This window comes from Micropterus dolomieu, linkage group LG11 (assembly GCF_021292245.1).
Source record: "Micropterus dolomieu isolate WLL.071019.BEF.003 ecotype Adirondacks linkage group LG11, ASM2129224v1, whole genome shotgun sequence".
Taxonomy (NCBI): Eukaryota; Metazoa; Chordata; class Actinopteri; order Centrarchiformes; family Centrarchidae; genus Micropterus; species Micropterus dolomieu.
The window spans coordinates 10446698-10464869 of NC_060160.1; the positions used below are offsets into that span (position 1 = coordinate 10446698).

General features: G+C 42.0%; 2 protein-coding genes across 3 annotated transcripts in view; both read right to left on the reverse strand.

Annotated features, from left to right (window-relative positions):
* LOC123978482 (guanine nucleotide-binding protein G(q) subunit alpha) overlaps nt 1-9925 on the reverse strand; it is a 28501-nt gene extending 18576 nt beyond the window's left edge. For both annotated transcript variants that reach the window (XM_046061710.1, XM_046061712.1), the window contains exon 1: nt 8795-9925. In XM_046061710.1, the coding sequence (XP_045917666.1) occupies nt 8795-8930 (136 nt within the window). In that variant the 5' untranslated portion in view covers nt 8931-9925. The remainder of the gene's footprint in view (nt 1-8794) is intronic.
* Nucleotides 9926-11605: 1680 nt separating this feature from the next.
* Nucleotides 11606-17234, reverse strand: LOC123979299 (protein ALP1-like). The gene is made up of 4 exons (XM_046063167.1): nt 16953-17234; nt 15454-16002; nt 15192-15352; nt 11606-12298 (listed from the first exon to the last, which is right to left on the reverse strand). Exons 1-4 carry the CDS (start codon nt 17148-17150, stop codon nt 11866-11868), a joined length of 1341 nt encoding a protein of 446 aa, XP_045919123.1. The 5' UTR covers nt 17151-17234; the 3' UTR covers nt 11606-11865.
* Between the last annotated feature and the right edge of the window lie 938 nt (nt 17235-18172).

Sequence of the window (18172 nt, forward strand, 5' to 3'; positions counted from 1 at the left end):
CTCAACTGATGCAGGGAGAAATGCCTTAATCTCAGATACAACATTTGGGCTTAAACACTGTGTCCATACGGGGAAACGACCCTCCTCCATCTGCTCTTTCAAAAAAATGTCCAATTTTGGAGAACATAGACTGGATAGACTCATGTGATTCAGCAAAAACCCCTTTTATCTTTATACTTTCTCCAGGGTGAATCAATGCATTGCAGTGAATTCTACAGACTGGTGCCTACAAGGTAGCCAGCCTAATAAAAACTGTGATTGTCTTGCTAACAAAAAAAGAGTTAAGTACAGATAGCGTATTCTTTGTATTGGGCTGCGGCACTAGCGTACTGGTAGTGACTGCAGACTGCTTCAGCAAAGGAGCGAGGGGATCACTCTCCAGCTTGATGTCTGATTTATTTCTCGTGACCCCGTCACAAGATCTCCCTCCGCTGTGTTCTCGTAACTGTCGTGTCCCCTTTTCACCAGACAACACACTACGAGCCTCTGTCCTCCCTTTTTTCCCCTCCCCAGATTGTACTAGCACCAGCCACCACCATTTACATGCCCTCACCAGCTCTCCCCCACTAATACACTTTCTCTCCCCTCCTCCCCTTCATCGCAACCCCTCCTAACCTCCCTTAGGCTAGAAATATGACTCTCCATTCGCATCCCTCTCTGTCAAGAATTTTGGATATTCATAAGCAGAATCTATCCATTCTTTTTAGGTAATGACCTAAAAAAAGGAGGTCACCTTTTAATAGCTCACACACTACTTGGGTTTGATAACGCTTTCTTTTCTAGGTAGCTACGAGTGTGTGAGAGAGAGAGCGCGCACTTAGCTTATGCTCCAATGCAAGGTACACTACACAGCCCACACACCAACACTGGTCTTTTGTGGAGCCAGTGTGTTTCTTGGAACGGAGCTAGAAGTCTCAGGGGTAACCCAACAACAATAAGCGCAAAATTAAAACTTGCTCTGAACAGCCAAATTAAATCAAGTCAAATGTACTTTATTTGTCACATACACATACATGTTGCGATATTCATCCTCTGCATTTAACCCATCCCTCAAGGGAGCAGTGGGCAGCCGCTGTGCAGCGCCTGAGGACCAACTTCAGATCTTATGGTCAGAGCACTGACTGAAGAAACCTAACATGTTTTTGATGGTGGGGGAAACTGGAGCACCCGGAGGAAACCCACGCAGACACGGGGAGAACATGCAAACCCTACACAGAAAGTACCAGTTTTGTTTACACCGTCTGCTCATATCCTATAATTCTTCCATTGTGCTTCACATGCAGGCAGGGGTGGCCACTAAAGGCCACATGCACAAGCAAGGCCCATTTGTGCTAACCCCGGCTTCCCTATGCAATGCCCGTCACAGCTTTCCATGAACAAGAGATGGGGATTATCAGCATCATGGCTAACCTGCATGCAAATACACACAAATATAACGGTCCATTGGTATGAAAAGTGTTTGCTTATCTGGGTTTATGAACTCTTCCTTCAGGCAGCGCGTGGCAATCCAATCTCAGCAGAGCAAAGAAATTTGCATAGATGCAGCAGAGGTTAAAGTATTATCCAAACCTCAAAGCTGGCATCAGCCAGGTGTTCGCCTTTTTATCAGCGCCCTGGAAAGATACAATATGAATCAGGCAGTCACAAGGCTAACCAAAATGTAGTGTGGGTCTCAATCTTTCAGTAAATTCATCTTGGAAACTGGCCTCTTTCAGGCGTACAAAGGAAAGGGATTGAGCCAAGGCAGCCCGGAGCTACACCACACACACACACACACACACACACACACACACCCCAGCTGCTTAACCAACTGTGGACACGGATCCTGTGGTCAACCTCAAGGCACGGATGTTACCTTCACTGTGATGGCCCATTTTCTTACTTTTTTCTGCAATGGCATGGGCCTTGCATACAGTACAGGACTCCAGCAACAAAGAGTAGAGACAAAAGAAAGAGCACTGTCTCTCTCTCAGCTCTACTGCAGCTTTCCAACATGTGCTGCTTGCTGTTAGGTTCTGAGCACACCAGTACTGCTTTGTGCGACTGTCTCTGCATCTGCGGAGTGCTCTATGTGTGGGTGTCTGTAAAGTGAATATACATGCTTTAGCATGCACTGGACATCATTGTACGCACACTCGCACACCTTCATTTGACCACCTTAGGACGGCTTTGTCTGTTCACCAGTGAGTATGCGCCGAGTGCTGTTCTGCTCGAGTGGGTGTGGGTGAGCAAAAAAGAAAAATCAAATACAGGCTATACAAAAGATTTGTAGCAAGCAGCAGTATTTCAGTCTGCAATATACACCATGTCAAACTAAAACCAGCAAAGTCCTAGATGTTGACATTATTTCTTAAGACACTGCTCTTATTTTAGGGAATCTCATTATGGAGGTTCAATGAGATATCATCACTCCATGGCCACACATGGGCAGAACACGTTTATTACACATCTCCTGTGCACTCATTTAAACCTGTCTGCATTAGGTGTTCGCAACAGAATTCACAAGTTTTCACACAATTCACCACGTAGCAAGCCCTAACATCCTCCAAAAAACTGACAAGCGTAAGCACGGTCTATTATTCCAAATCTAACTTGAAACTGAAAGATGAAGTGACAGAAATTGAAACGATCACAGCAACGTGTGGGCTTTACTGTACGCAGCAGCTGGTGGGAGTAAACAGGAATGAACATGTCATCCTGTCAGCACAGAGAAGCTGAAGATACTGGCAGTGAACAGAGAGGCAGGCCGGTCCCCGTCCTGTCTGGGGACTGGGGTAGCAGTGGTATGTGGGACAGTCACCATGTAGCCTCCTTCACCACCATATCTCCGGAGAAGCAGCCATGGCCCCATTTAAGAACATGTGTGTTTATCTGAGCACTTGTGAGCAATATGAGCAACAGTATAAAACACTGCATGTGGCAGAGAGAGACAAAGAGTGTGTGCAAGGCTGGCTGAGGTTGGCTGCCAGAGCATTTACAGAAAACTAGCTGAGAGGGGAGTCGTCTGGATGGAGGCACTGGCTATGTTTTGTGATGGAGAACATACTGTTTGTACTTCCTTCCCTGTGACTTCAAGATTAATGAATGACTTAAAGAGACATCACATTTTATACTTGTGCAGTGTAATGTTAAAATTAGGGCTGCAACTAACAACTATGATAGTCGATTAATCTATTGATTATTGAAACGAATCATCGACTATTCGGATTATGAATGGCAAAATGACAATGCCTCTCATTTAGCTATTAGCCTTTAAATTAAACCTGAGGTTGTTAAAGGCATGTGCTAATTAACAGTCAAGACAATAAATACTGCATTCAAAAATGCATCTTTTAATGAACGTTTCTGCTGCAGCAACAGAAAGTTCCACTGAAATCAAGTCCTGATAAGCAGCTGATCTGCTGTTTAGTGACGGAGCAGCTTTCACGCCAGTACTGCAACACCCCGGGACAAACTGACACTGTATACAAAGAAAGGAATAACGTCATGCATTACATTTCCTGAATTTACAAGAGGGGATCAATAATAATGATTTTATAGTAGACAGCGTTTCACAACAAATATAGTTTCCCCTAACTCAACAACTCACAAAACTCTGAGATTTTTTTAAGGGAGTTTGCACTCCCTTAACCCTTGCACCCTGAAGGCCAAAGAGTTTAAGGCACTGACCATGAACTGCAACATCCCCTGTTTGAGTCTGGCACGGGACCTTTACTGTGTGCCTCTCTCAACTTTCTAATAAAAAAGCATGCGACGGCCCCTCCCGCACAAAATCAAATTAAAGGAAGAGAAATTCTGGCCTTCACCACTGTAGTACTGAGCCTCCCTGTTTCTAGAGTTAAATGTACCTGGCCTTAAAGATACTCAGGAGAGAACTGGACAAGCTTTTGGTAACACTGGTTGTGATAAATAGTTTTTCTCCAGCAGCAGTAGTATTAGTATTATTAGTAGCTGTAGTCCTGCAAGCAATGAGATCAAATGAAGCATTTTAACCAAAGAGAACACATTACTTTCACGCTTTAATTTTAATATAAAATTTCAAGTCATGGAAGCGTATTTCTGAATGATGAAGGTTGGCAAAACATTCCCATTGACAGCAATACTCCCACTACATTCACAACCACATGTGCTCATAAAAAGACAAAATGGCTGTACAAGTGTTTCTCTGAAGCTTTATCAGTGCAGAAGAATTTACTATTTCAGATCTATTATTTTATTTTTAAAAACTACACTGAGAATAAATGACAGCTACGTGTTGTAGCAGTTGGTTTTATAGCTTGTTCTAGATGTATTGGTTTTGGTGCATATGTCAACCGATACGAAACAAGAAATTGTAGTTCAGAAACAGAAATAATTTAGAAACGGTGCATTAATTACATAGTTTGTCCTAAGGCTGGGCGATACTGCCAAAAATGTTATCAGAAAATATTTTTTCACATCATTCGACAACAATAATTATCACGATAAATGTCAAATACTTATTTCTTTGAAGTTTATAGGCTGATTTTTGCTCCTGAGTGAAAGTTGAAGAAACCAGATGGTTAATTGGGGTTTTAAACAATTCTTTATGGGCAGAACACTTGATGTCAAACAGTGGATCAGTTAACAAATCTGAAGTAGAACATTAAAAACAATATATAAATTGAATCAAACATGTATTGAAGATTTATTGAACATTTGTTATATTGTTATTGAGAAATTATATCGTTATAATTATCATTATTGTTTTATTGAACAGCCCTAGTTTTTCCCGCCAGAGAAGTTTATTTTCAACAGTAAAAATATCCAACTCAGTACATATCTTGGTCACCTCATTTTTAAACTATGCTTATGCCATTTCTTTATATATGAAATATATATCAAAAACATCACAATCAGATTTCTAAACTCTCAAATACTGCAAAGGCCTGTCTCAATAATTTCCATATTAAAATGTGTGACTGACCATGATAAAGAGGATTTCAGTAATAACTGACCATCTACATTGCTTCACATTCACTGGCACGCACACACGCACACACTCAACCACTGAGGAGTCGAGCTTGAAGATCCCTATTGCCATATATGATCAAAATAAGACAGCTTGGCAAGAGAAGGAAGGTCAGCAAAAGATCTGAGCCTAACCCTTGATCCTCTTCCTAGTTCAATCACACTGTTCCTCTGAAGGATGTCTTAACCTGGTAACTGCTGAGACGGGAAGGATCAACAAGAACAACTCCATCAATGAGGACTTGGCAAACGAATGTACATTAAACTTCTGCCTGGGATGGCGTGCTACCAAGCCATCCGTTTTGGCTGTTAATCCAACTTTTGCCCCAGTTCGACCCCTTTCTTAAAAACTGTGCTTGACAAATTTTCTGAGGACCAAAAATGCCTCTCTGAAGTCATTGTTAGGATTAATTTTTACTAATCACCAAGCATTCTGTCCCTCATACTTCATGTGAAACCCACAGTTTCATGAAAAGTGAATGCCAACTCGTACACTGACAGCTTGAGTGGGAGCTTACAGTTTACCACGGTCAGCACTTTGAGAAACCCTAAAGTGTTTGCCCTTCCATCTCACTTTACTGACCGTTCGCTCGCTCCAGCAGTTCATTTACCCGATGCAGCAAAGGCCACAGCTCTTGGCCCACTGTGTTTTGACCAAGTAGAGGCAAACCACTGGTCTGTGGAGCAGGAAGCTGGTGGTATGGCCTGATATGGCCCTCAGTGACAGGCAGCCAAACTGTGGGCACTGCTGCAGCCCTGGCAGAGGTAAGCTTGAGGTTGTTGTAGCTTTCACCTGCAAAACTAACCCTAACATTCACCCTCACTGTATTCTTAGTTTGGAAACTTCCTGCCTGTGACTGGCATGAAATGGAACCAAACCTCATAACTGTTTTGTCGAGACATAGCTATTTTGGCAGTGCACCCTGGCCATATTGTAAACCCTGCCAGGAAGGGAGAGAGACATGGGCAGGGTGGACCTGAATTAGAAAAACACTACATGTTTCAAGCAGCAGTAGCTCTTATATCAATCTAGAACTGAAACATTTTTAGCAGATAAATGGATTAGTTGTTAAAACTATTTTGACTAAGAATTTATCATTTACATCATTTTTCAAGCATTGTTCCATCTTCTTAAATGTGAGAATTTGCTGCTTTTTTCTGATTTACAAGCAATTTTAAGATGTCACCGTGGACTTCAGTTGGTACGTAATTATGTAGAGGTCTATGATTTCTGGGACGCAGAAAACACGGATGGAATCACGGAATTTTATAATACAAATGGAATAAACTGTAAAACGTGGAACTGGACAAAATGTGGATGCAATTTATAAAAAAAATCTGCATTTTCCCTAGCATTATAAGTGTTTTTTCCATGGACAAAAAAAAAAAAAAGAAAAAAAAATACACTGTTGTGTTTTGGTGTCATTTAGGCGCCGCTTCTGTTCTCTGCTGTGTTTTTAACCGAGGGCTGGGCTCAGCAACCCCCACACACAAAGAAAGTCAGCGCGCAAGCAAGAGCTCAAAACTTCAACAAACTCTCAAAAGTTCGACCACATCGGCAGATGTAAGACGCAAGCTCGTTAGACTTTGTGGCTTTTTGAGCTACGTCCGGGCAAGCTTTCTAAACAAGGAGAAGCATTGCCCATGTAAGAGAAGTTTGGGCAGTATCTGGAGGCTGTCCTACAGAAGAACCGTGGAAAGAAATTGTAAGTAGTCAAGTAATAACCTGTTTATTACAGTGCATATATTGCAACAAAACATTTGTGAATTATACTCTTAAATATTATAGTATCCTACATTTCTTGTGAATTGTCCACATAAATAATTGCACAAACATTTTAATTATCAGAATCATTTTATTGTTTCAGGATCTGTAGAATCTATTGCTTTGACCCGAGCTAAAATGTACTACCCATCTCCTGTGCATGCACTGGACTGAGGGGTAGCCAATGACACAACAAAAACCCACAACATTCAACTGAGATGGATAAACGCCCAGTACTCAATATACAGCTCAATATCACTTTCTCTCCCCTTTAAAATACACTTGATGGAATGTGGTTGGTAAACGTTCATGAACAGAGGTTGTCCTCTTCCTCCAGTGAGGTGTGGAGAGGCAGGCAGCTCAGGGAGGACTGTAGGCCTGAGAATAATGCCAGGGGATAATAGGAGTCAGTGGCATCTCAAAGTCTGAGCAGCGGATGTGTTTAACCAAGCCTATTAAAACCTGCACTAATCCTGCCTTACACGTCCTTATCCGGGCATCCACTGACAGCCTTAACTCACACAGGATGGGCCACTTACACCACGACTGATTGCAGTTCTTGCTTGCCTTCTCCTTTTCACACACTGACACTTTGATAATAATTTCTTAAGTATCTGCCATCAAAATCAGAGATATACTGGAAACAGCTGATGCAAAAGAGTGTAAATGAGCATCCAAAATTTCTAAATATCGTGGAATCACTAAGTCAACTCAACCCTTCTCTGATCATCTGATGAGAAATGACTGCAGCCCACAAGTAAACCATTTCAAAACGGTGACATAAAAACAAACTCTTAACCCCGCTCACCTGGGCCACCAGGTACAATAGTGTGCAGTAGCGATTTAAATGTATAACACAGAATGGAATATGTCACATCAATAGTATGGCTCTAGTGTGGCCTATTTCTTCGAGCTGAGGTATTCAGCAGGGAAATGAAAGGAGACACATATGTCAAATAACCAGAGCTGCTTTAGGTGGGCGATAAATGGGAGCAAACGTTTAGAAACTAAGGATGCAACCTAGATCATTCTAATTGTCCTAAAAAGGGACACCAGCTTCTTCCCCCCCCCCCCCAAGGAGCTTTCACACTTATCTGTTGTTTTAAGTGGCTGGCTGGTCAGATCATGCACATAAGGTTTAACAACAGTGTTTTAGAAGATGCATGCACACAAAATACATTCTCCTGAAAGGCGCACATTTGTGGTACAGCATAGCCTATTGTTCCTTTTTGTGTCCACGGAACTATGAATCAATGCAGCACAGAGCAACTTATTCAACAGCAGCTCCCACCTGCCCACACACCAGCTATAAAAATAGCTAACCTACTCTGCTAGACTTCTGGATGAGGGGGCCAATCCCACAGTATCCTTGTCATCTGGAAGGGTAGATTGTGTGCAAACTAGTAATAAATAGGAGAAATTGATAAATGGATGAATGGTCACCAAGCAAGGTAACGTTATAGGTGAGGCACCTGGAGGCTCATCCAGTTGTACAAACGTTATGCAACCTGAAAGCAACAGTGTAGGGCAAATACAAAGCTACTACTTCTTCAATCATCAAGTGACCATCTTCACATTTTAACCACCACCAGCTAACAAACCACAGTGGAAGTTTTAAAACTGGGCGACAGGTTAGCTTGAGGGCTATCGTTAGTCCATGATGTCCAACTGGCCCACTGACAAGCATGTGGTAGCTTGTAAACGGTTACATCTTAGTAACTTCGATGCCAAATGAGCTTGTCGTATGCACACCAATGCAAATAGTCCACTCGAATAAAAAGACAGCGACGTTACCGCTGGTTAGCCAGTTCTTGCACAGATGCACCTGGACAAGACAGTTAATAAATTCAACCCAACAAGCTTGCAAGACAAACCACGCATTTCGTTACTTAAACCAAGCGTCCTGTTAGCAACCTTAACAAGTAGCATAACGTTATTTGCTAGCATTGCCAAGAAGGCCCAAGGAGGTTGGTTTTCCATACAACGACACAAGACATGACAATAAAAAAAAATGTATTATAGAATTAGCACGTCACATACCGAGAAGTAGTAATTTGAGCTCCCTCCTGGAGTCTCGCTTGTCTCGGCGGAGTTGTTTGTCAATTTCTGCATTGATTCGTTTCGACTCCTTCGCCTCTTCGCTCAGGCAACAAGCCATCATGGACTCCAAAGTCATCCCCTCTGGTTTTGGCAGCCCGGTTTAAACGGGACCCGGCAACACTCGCCCACGGTTTCAGTTTATCCCGAATCCCCGGTACTCGCTTCGATGTCAGGCGGAGGAGGTGGTCTGTCGGACTGGACAGATGGGTGGATGGGACTGGGGGAGGGGAGACTAAGTAGGGGCCTCGCTGTCAAGTTGTCCCCCCAGCCGAGAGCAACTGCGACTTCACCCGTGTATTCTCGGCAGATCACGGGAGATTCGGACAGGGGAGGGAGTGAGGAGACAGCGGGGCCTCCCAGAGATGCTCTGCCAGATATTGTTAAAATTAACGTTACTGCGGCTGTCACAGATTAGCCACTTAATACCTGCTTTAAACCATTAACCCCCTCTGTCACTTGCTGGTCCAATTCTACCCTTTCGTCTGTCACTGTGGTCCAATTATATCTTCACAGTCCGCAAAAAAAAAGTGTTTCAAAATTGCAGTGTCGCGACATCCAAACCCGTAACAGTTAGAATCGGCGCAGTTGCCCCAACGTTAGCTTCCTAGTTTACGCTAGAAAAAGTAGTAGTCCTTGCTAGTTAAGCTAGTGATCACCGTTATTGCACTATCCACGCCGCAGCAATGCGTCCGTTTGCTAAGTAACTACATTAGCTAACACTGGCTAACTTGCACGTAACGACTACGAACGCTGCCTTGCTAGCCCGCTAGCTCACTTAACAACGCCTCAGCTAGCTAATGTTGTGTCAACCCGCAGTGATTGAAACAGCAAAGCTGGTTGAAGGAATTTGTCCGCCTAGCTAGCGATAGCAGGACAGCACCCCATCACATCCTGACTCATTTTGACGGTAAAATATAAGGCTACGACCACAGCCTGAAACAGGGGGTAAATGCGTGCAGGACCGGCGGCTTTTGCCAGAAATCTATTCGTTGCAAACAGCTGGCTTTCGGGTAGCTCGTCGCTGGAACCAGGTCGGCGCGCGCACACACACACGCACCAGTCTGATGCCAAGCAAAGAGGAGGAGATACTGGGGCGTTGAGTGACAGACGGAGAATTGCATGAAATAGGTTTATGACAGACCAATTGAATGGACGAGGCGGGTCCTCGGGGTGGGATCTGACTGCGAGTTAAGTCGATAAGAAGCTGCAAAACCCAGTATATTTTCATGATTTCAGTTGTTATACATCCTAGGCAATGCATGTCAGACCACCTGCTGCTGTTTGCACAATGTTCTGCACTGCAGAAACGGGTCTTTTAAAGTGTGGTGCACCATGGTACCTGATCAGCGAGACAGAAGACATTTCAATAAGTTGCTAATCCCCTTAACTCCATCAGTAACCTGAAGTATAATGCAAACAGCACTGGACAAGACACATCATTAGCGACGACTGTGGTGGGTGTGTGCTGTGATAGCAGTGACATCTTGTGGCCTTACTATACAGTTGCATGTAACATCTGTTCAAAGTATTCATTCAATAAGTCTAGGAAAGGCAAAGGCATCTCATAGTGTCTTGACTCTTAACTTAACACTTAAAGGTCTATTTTTAACCACCTGTCACTAACTCTTAATACTTTTAGAGCCAATGTGCAATACTGGTTTCCAGGAAAGTAACTAAATACTTTTTTTTCCCATAACTGTGAAACAAATGTTTACATTACACACTGGTTACAAACATACAAAAAAAAGGGAATAAGTCAGCATGAAATATGAGACAAAACCATAAACAACAAATGTACTTACAAAACTGGAATTTTTATGTAATGATGCACTACATTAAATGTACAAAACAACAGTGCATCAGCCCCTCCAGGCTGTGATGCTTATTACACAATAAAAAAAAAGTCTGATAGATTAAAAAAATGGAAAAAGATTTTGCTGTTCTTGTCCCTGGTGAAAACATGTGAAGATTGGCCACATGGTGGCACTAAAGTTGAAACATGTTCCTGCCTAAATCAAAAGTGTTTTCCCACATATGTATTACGATTTTGGGACATCTCTGATTATGCTTGACAGGCTGAGGTCAGTCTAAGCTGTAATGCTTTGAGATCAATGCTAACTTTGCCACTAGTGATATGTGATACCACTTAATTCCTATCCAATCCAATACCAAGTAATACCCAGGCTGGTATTGCTGATACCGATACCAATATTTTTTCCTTTTTTTTTATTTCTAGTTTAATGTGACCTCCCTCTCCCGTTTCTGTATTTATGAGAGAAATAAGGAGTAGGCTGTGGCTTTACCAATTCAAAATAATAGCTGCATAATGACAAGACATCAAACTACTGTCATATTTTTTAATTATAATGAAAATATCCTGCTCAGAACTGCAGCTTCATAACATCATCGTATTATGTTGACTTAATCTCAGATGTTTAGCGAAGTTTGCAGTGTTGCCAAAGTATTTCACTGTCTTTGCACACACATCACTCACAGCGTCATTATTAACTTCACAGCTAAAATACAGCCATAGTCAGTATTCAATCGCGGGAAACGTAAAGGGCTGCAGCAGCTCACTTCAAAGAAGCTCCGTCACAGAGCCTTAGCGCAAGCATGACTTTGACAGGCGGAAGGAAAAGTAGTTTCTATCAACCGAGTAGCCTATAATTAGACCATCCCGGTGACAGTAAGATATTTATGATAATACACACACTCACTCCAAATTACTGAGTTTAGATATCGATCCTTTTATATGAGTATCGACCGTAGAGCAGGAAATGTTGGTATCAGAAATATCGATACTTTAGTATTGATCCGCACATCACTAATTGCCACATTTAACATGCCTGTTTACAGTTAGCATAAATAGGCATGACAACAACTACTGCACCAACATCACCATCCATACTGTACAACCTAGTGAGGCCAAAAACATACTAAATATGTAGTAGTATATGTACAAATGTTTCCAAGCTCTCAAAAACATTAGTCTTTATGTGTAGGAAGCTTTTTCAATTACTCTGCTGTTCAAAATAGTCACAGAAGAGGTGTCGGACCTCCTCAGCATGACTTTGGTCGATGCTGGTTGAGAGGAGCTGCTTGTGGCTGGGCTGAGGGCTTTCTGCCTCGGCCACCTCCATCTGCCACTCTGCCTGGAAGGCGTCACTATGGGCCTCGCACATGTTGTGCAGGATGCAGCAAGCTAGAATCATAGTGGGCACCACATCCAGTCCACAGTCGTTCCTCTTGCTCAGACACTGCCAGCGTCCCCTCAACCTCAGCAGCGCCTCCTCAGGCACCCGCAGTGCTCTGGTGAGCCGCCGATTAAAGATCCGCTGTGGCTCTGTCAGAGCTGTGTGGCTTACCCTCCTACCCTTTTCCACAGGATAGGCCTTCATTAGCCAGCTCTGCAGAGGGTAGCAGGCCTCCCCCAGCAGCACATACCTGGACACAGCAGATGGTTTTCAGTCAGTTATAGCACACACTGGAAGATGACATCAGAAAATGACCCAGCAGAAATTCTGCCTTTAGCTCAAAGGCAGAGTACAAATAAAAAGCCAATGAAATGCCGTTAGCACCTAACTAGAAGTACATAAATGAAGGATAGTAGTATTTACAGTGGAGAGGAGAACATGCACAGATTATGTATGTATGTATGTATGTATGTATGTATGTATATGTACAGTATGTATACACCGATCAGCCATAAAATTATGACCACCGACAGGTGACGTGAATAACCCTGATTATCTCGGTACCATGGCACCTGTCAGTGGGTGGGACATATTAAGTAAAGCAAAAAGTATTCAGGAATGGTTTGAGGAACACAACGAGTTTAAGATGTTGAGTTGGCCTCCAAACTCCCCAGATGGACAAATACAGTCCCCTCCAAAAGTATTAGAACGTTAAGGCAAATCCCTTCACCTCTGCACTGTGGAGGTCGTTGCTGATGTCACTTACTGATGTTTTTTCTTCACAGCTCTCACGGTATTTCTGTCATCAACTACTGTTGTTTTCCTTGGCCGACCTGCTCGACGTCTGTTGCTCAGTACACCAGTAGTTTCTGTCTTTTTCAGGACATTCCAAATTGTTGTGCTTGCTATGCCCAATGTTTATCCAATGGCTCTGGTCAATTTTCCTTCTTTACTCAGCTTGACAATGGCTTGCTTTTCTCCCACAGACAGCTCTCTGGTCTTCATGTTGGTTTATCCTCTTTAACAGGAAATGCAGTCTTTAGAGGTTTGAACCAAGGATGAAAAATTAGACTAGTCATGCAGAGCTATTTAATATTTGGTTGATCAACCTAAAAGGTAACACCTGGGCAACAAGAAACATCTGTCAGTCACATGTTCCAATAGTTTTGCTCACTTGAAAAATGGGTGGGTTCAAACAAAGGGTGGTATGTCCTGAGTTGTTTAACACATCTAGATGTGAATACCAGGATATAAAAGCTGAAATTCTGAACTCTTGTCTCATACTCATATTTTGATCTTAAACCCAGATGTCTTCAGTGAACAACAAAAACAAAGGAATTTGCCTTACCATTCCAATACTTTTGGAGGGGACTGTAAGATCAGTGGAGGCCCCATCTTCCAGGACTTAAAGAATCTGCTGCTAACGTCTTGGTGCCAGAAACCACAGCACACCTTCCAAGGTCTAGTGGAGCCCATGCCTCAACGGGTCAGGGCTGATTTGGCGGCAAAATGGGGATCTACACAATATTAGGCAAGTGGTCATAATGTTGTGGTTGATCGGTGTATATGTATAAGGTAAGGTATACTTTTATTGTCACGTACACATACATGTAGCGAAATTCATTCTCTGCATTTAACCCATCCCTCAAGGGAGCAGTGGGCAGCCACTATGCAGCGTCCAGGGACCAACTCCAGATCTGATCATTGGTCAGTGGCACTGACTGGAGAACTTTTTTGAGGTTTTTGATGGAAACAAATATGTTATACATAGAGGTGGAGTAGGCAGAGTTGGAAGGGAAGTGTGTGTGTGTGTGTGTATAATATATTATATATATATAAATAAAGGGTTGTATGTGCAGTATAAACAGAATATGTACAGTTGATTGTGTATAGATGCGGAGTTCTCAGATCATGGCCAAAATATGGGTGTAATAAGGTTCAAAAATGTATAGAGCATGTATAATGTCTGGCCACCAGGCTATGTGTAAGAGCCATAATAAGAAACAGCAATATGCAGATATAATATGTGGTGGTTAAAATGTACGTTTTTAGGATATTCCTTTACTTCTATTTATTATGTCTTCGCCATAAGTGTGAGCAAGACAGTTTTTGGACAAGATGAGACAACAGATAAGAATTGATCTCACTAACCTGTACTAACTTTTTTTCATAGTAAACCTGTGAAATGGAGCTACTTTTTTGTGTCGTACTCATTGGTCTTTCAAAGACTTTACAATCCCTTGTGATGAATTTTGGAAATCAGAAAAAGGGTGCAACTGCACTAATGATACAACATGCAACTTTTTCATTTTAAAACTTAAAAAATAAAATGGACATAATATATAACAGCAGTCTGCTGATGGCGTTTATATGTCAATCCTTCCATTGGCCTTTCAGTGATGTTTGGAGTGTTATGGGCTGCTTCTTTAACAATTGTGGTTTCATGGATGGTGTATCTAAGCCCAACTGCCGCGGCTTCCTTCTGCTTGTTTTGCAAAAGCCACTTTGGATGCATTATACCTATAGAACTTTGCTACATGTTATCATTCAAGTTATTTTGGCTTAATGAATGGTTTGGCTTGTCAAGCGTGCTTGATGTTGAATGGTTTGTGTGGGCAACCCAAATAAATCAAGGTTGCTCCAAAACAAATTCAACAAAGAAAATAGGCCTTTACAATAATGAAAACCAAATCCAATCAAAGAGGCAAAAGTCATATAAAATGACAAGCAAACTTAAATTATCTAGAGGCCTGTTCAGCGGTTGAGAACTGTCTCAGGTAGGTGTCTCCTGCCTCCAACTTCTCACACCTGTCTCTAGTAATTGGCTGGGGCAGCGTGGGAATTGCAGTCCTTTCATTTTCTATTGTCGACAGAGGCCACCACTAGGTGGTAATATGCTTTAACTATTTACAAAAAGCAAAAACTAAAAACTGGCTCTAATACTAATGCTAAATGCTGTTTCAAGGTGTACAGATGAGTGACAAGGGCTGAATAAAAAACCTAATAAACAAAAGGTGAGGATGGAACAGACTAACAATTTACTTCAAATTTGCATTTAGTATACTTAAATGCCTGAAAAATGTGACATACTTATTAATGAATTTGATCCTGGCGCCGCTGTCATGCTGCTTGCTTTACTTTACCTGAGAGGTTTTCCCATGAAGACAGGCGACAGAGCAGGCGACAGTCCACCCTCTGCAGCGGTAGCCCACAGCGATGAGTTCTGTAAGATGTCAGCTGGGTCCGTGCCACCTGGGAAACTGGCGCATACATCCCAGAACAGCCCCCGGCCACTAACAGCCACCTGAAACACAGAAGAGACAGAAAGAGGCAAGAGGTCAACATCTGACGTAGCACAACTAGTGAGCCTGAATTTGCAGCAGCATACATGGGTGCCCTCTATACCTGAGACATCACTGAGAGCCAGCCAGACGCGTTGGCATAGTCAGACGCGTTGTTTGATGGGGTGATGATAGCTGTGTGGAGTGTTGTTATGGCAGCAACGCAGTGAGGGAAGCCCCAATGAGACAGGAAGAGCTGGGCTGAATCCTCCAGCTCCTGCTCATTGGGGGGCCGCAGGTAGATGGAGCTGAGGAGCGCCACGATGGCGTGACACATGTCTCTAACACACCTGCACACGGTGGACTTCCCCACACCAAACAGGGAGCTGATGGTGCGGTATTCAATGTTCGACGCCAGACGCCACAGAGCCACTGCTACACGTTTCTCCACCGGCAGCGCCAGGCGGAAGCTGGTGTCCTGCCGAGCCAGACGGGGCCTCAGCTTGTCACACAGGTAAAAGAATGTCTCCCTGCTCATGCGGAACTTATCCAGCCAATCAGACGGCTGGAATTCTGTCATCACCACCCGCTCCCACCAATCAGTGCTTGGAGTGGTGGTCCAGGGACGTGTGCGGATGCGGACGTTGGAGCGGATCCCTCCTGCTATCATCATCTGGGGAGAAGAAGATCAATAATAAAATAAACATTTCCTCTAAATTAATTCACAGATTTTATCCTGCGAGTCACCCAAGTACAAAAGCTGGTAAAACCATTCATTCTAAGACTCAACCCATTTAATTGCAAACAGAATTTTCTCTTATATCTCTTAAATGGGAAAATGTAGCAAGAAATATAATAGATCTCTACCTTATCAATTGCATTATATATTAAACTAAATTGAATATCCATAAATTTAAATACCTTAACAATAAACTTTTTCCCCTGCTCTGGTTGGTGAAATTAAAATCTATATCTTTATTATTGCTTACAGTGCAAACATAAAATGTCAAAATCCATTTATTTGTATGTGTTTTATTTATTTTGTACCTTTTTGGTAAAATCTATGTAGTCTACCGCTTTATCTTTCTTGTTTGTATAACTGCAACTTGTCTGGTATTTTAAAAATTAATCTGCAACAATTTTGATAATCGATCATTTTAGTCAAAATATTTTTATATATTTTGGATTGTTAGATTTTTTTTAACACAGTGCCTGGATATTTTACCCCAGGAATAGGATCATTTAAAATAAGTGGTGTACTTTTTTATTACGGTAAGTACTGTACCTGTATATTTCTACTCCACTAAAGTTCAAGCGGAAATATATTACTTTATTTCACTAGCTATTACTTTAGTTATCAAATAAATATTATTTAGTACATAGTAAAAAAAAAAAAAATAGCCTTCACTAGCTGCAACATTAAAGTCAGAAATTAATACATCATAATTATTTCAATTAATTAACAGTTAAATAAATGTATATTTAAGTACAATTATATATGCAGGACTTTTACTTTTTGTACCAAGGTATTTCTACACTACACTGGTATGTATGTGTGTGTGTGTATGTGTGTGTGTGTATGTGTGTGTGTGTGTGTATGAGTGAGAGAGAGAGACTGCAGACCATGAGCATCCTTCGCTGTCTTTGGAAGAAGTACTGCCGGTGTCTGATGCGTCTTTGGATCTCATTGCGCCTCTGAATGTTCGCGTTGTTAATGTCCCTCCTGCGCTTCAGCAGCATGTATGTCATGAGGAACATGAAAGACCGCAGCTGCTCCTCTTCTTCCATTTTGAAAAGTTCAACCGGAAGCACGCAAGACATTAATTTATGGAGATGAAAGTAACGTTTAGCATGATAGCAAGCAGCTCAGGTGTTGTTGCAGCTATTGTCTTTTCAGCGTATGCTGTAAGCTTCCGCTTTCTTCCTGTGTGTCTGACTCTGTCTGAGTGGTGCTGCCATCTAGTGGCCGGAAACTAAGCAGCGCTTGAGAGAACATTTAAATGTGTTAGAAATTTCTAATATGTCACATAAATAGGCCCGCTCCTGCCTTCTGGTGAAAGGTAGCCTCCGATCTAGCACCACCAGACTGGCAAACACCTTTATACATCACGCTGTCAGGAAACTGAATTATCTCTCCTTCATCTCCTCATAAATTGGACAGTTATTGCAAGAAATCTGAAATCTCCTTTTCAGGCACTGTCACTTTGCACTTTTCTACTAAACCTGCTCATTACTCATCCTGTAGATGAGTCATTACTTTGAACATTGTACAGTCTCCCACATCCATCAAGCTATTTGCACTACTGCATGCACCACATGAGTTGTGTGTGTCATATGTGTGTTCCTCCCTCAACTTCAAGGATACCTTTGTTTTAGTACTTAATTAGTTATTTTACATTTTTTATATTCTCTGTTGTTTGTGTGTTATTGTTTTACGCCGGAGGACCGAGAAACAGCATTTTAACCCTGTGTATGATCTGTACATATGGCAGAATTGACAACAAAATTCATTTTGACTTTTTACTTTGACTTACTCTGAGACACAAGTAAATGGAGGTTGGCCTTCATTGATTTATATTGCTGTTTTAACATTTAGTGTAATTGACTTAAATACAAAATGTGCTTCACATCGAAATACAGCCATTTAAATGTTTTCCAGTTTTAGCCTAGATGTCTTGTCCACTTTCGGCCTGCAAATCAGGAACAATTTATCTTGTATGAATATAATATTTTCATGTTTTAATTCTCTTACATGATATGCATTATGTTCATCAGTGCCTTGCTCTTTTTAGGCTCTCTGAAGTCTTGCTGCATTTCATTCCTTCAAGAGGTGTAGTTCTGCT

Excerpts from the sequence above, each read along its gene's own strand:
- LOC123979299 (XM_046063167.1), bottom strand. The coding sequence starts at position 17,150 with ATGTCTTGCGTGCTTCCGGTTGAACTTTTCAAAATGGAAGAAGAGGAG. Across the intron at positions 16,003-16,952 it reads GACAGCGAAGGATGCTCATG|ATGATGATAGCAGGAGGGAT; the intron begins GTCTGCAGTCTC and ends TCTTCTCCCCAG. Across the intron at positions 15,353-15,453 it reads GGCTCTCAGTGATGTCTCAG|GTGGCTGTTAGTGGCCGGGG; the intron begins GTATAGAGGGCA and ends TCTGTGTTTCAG.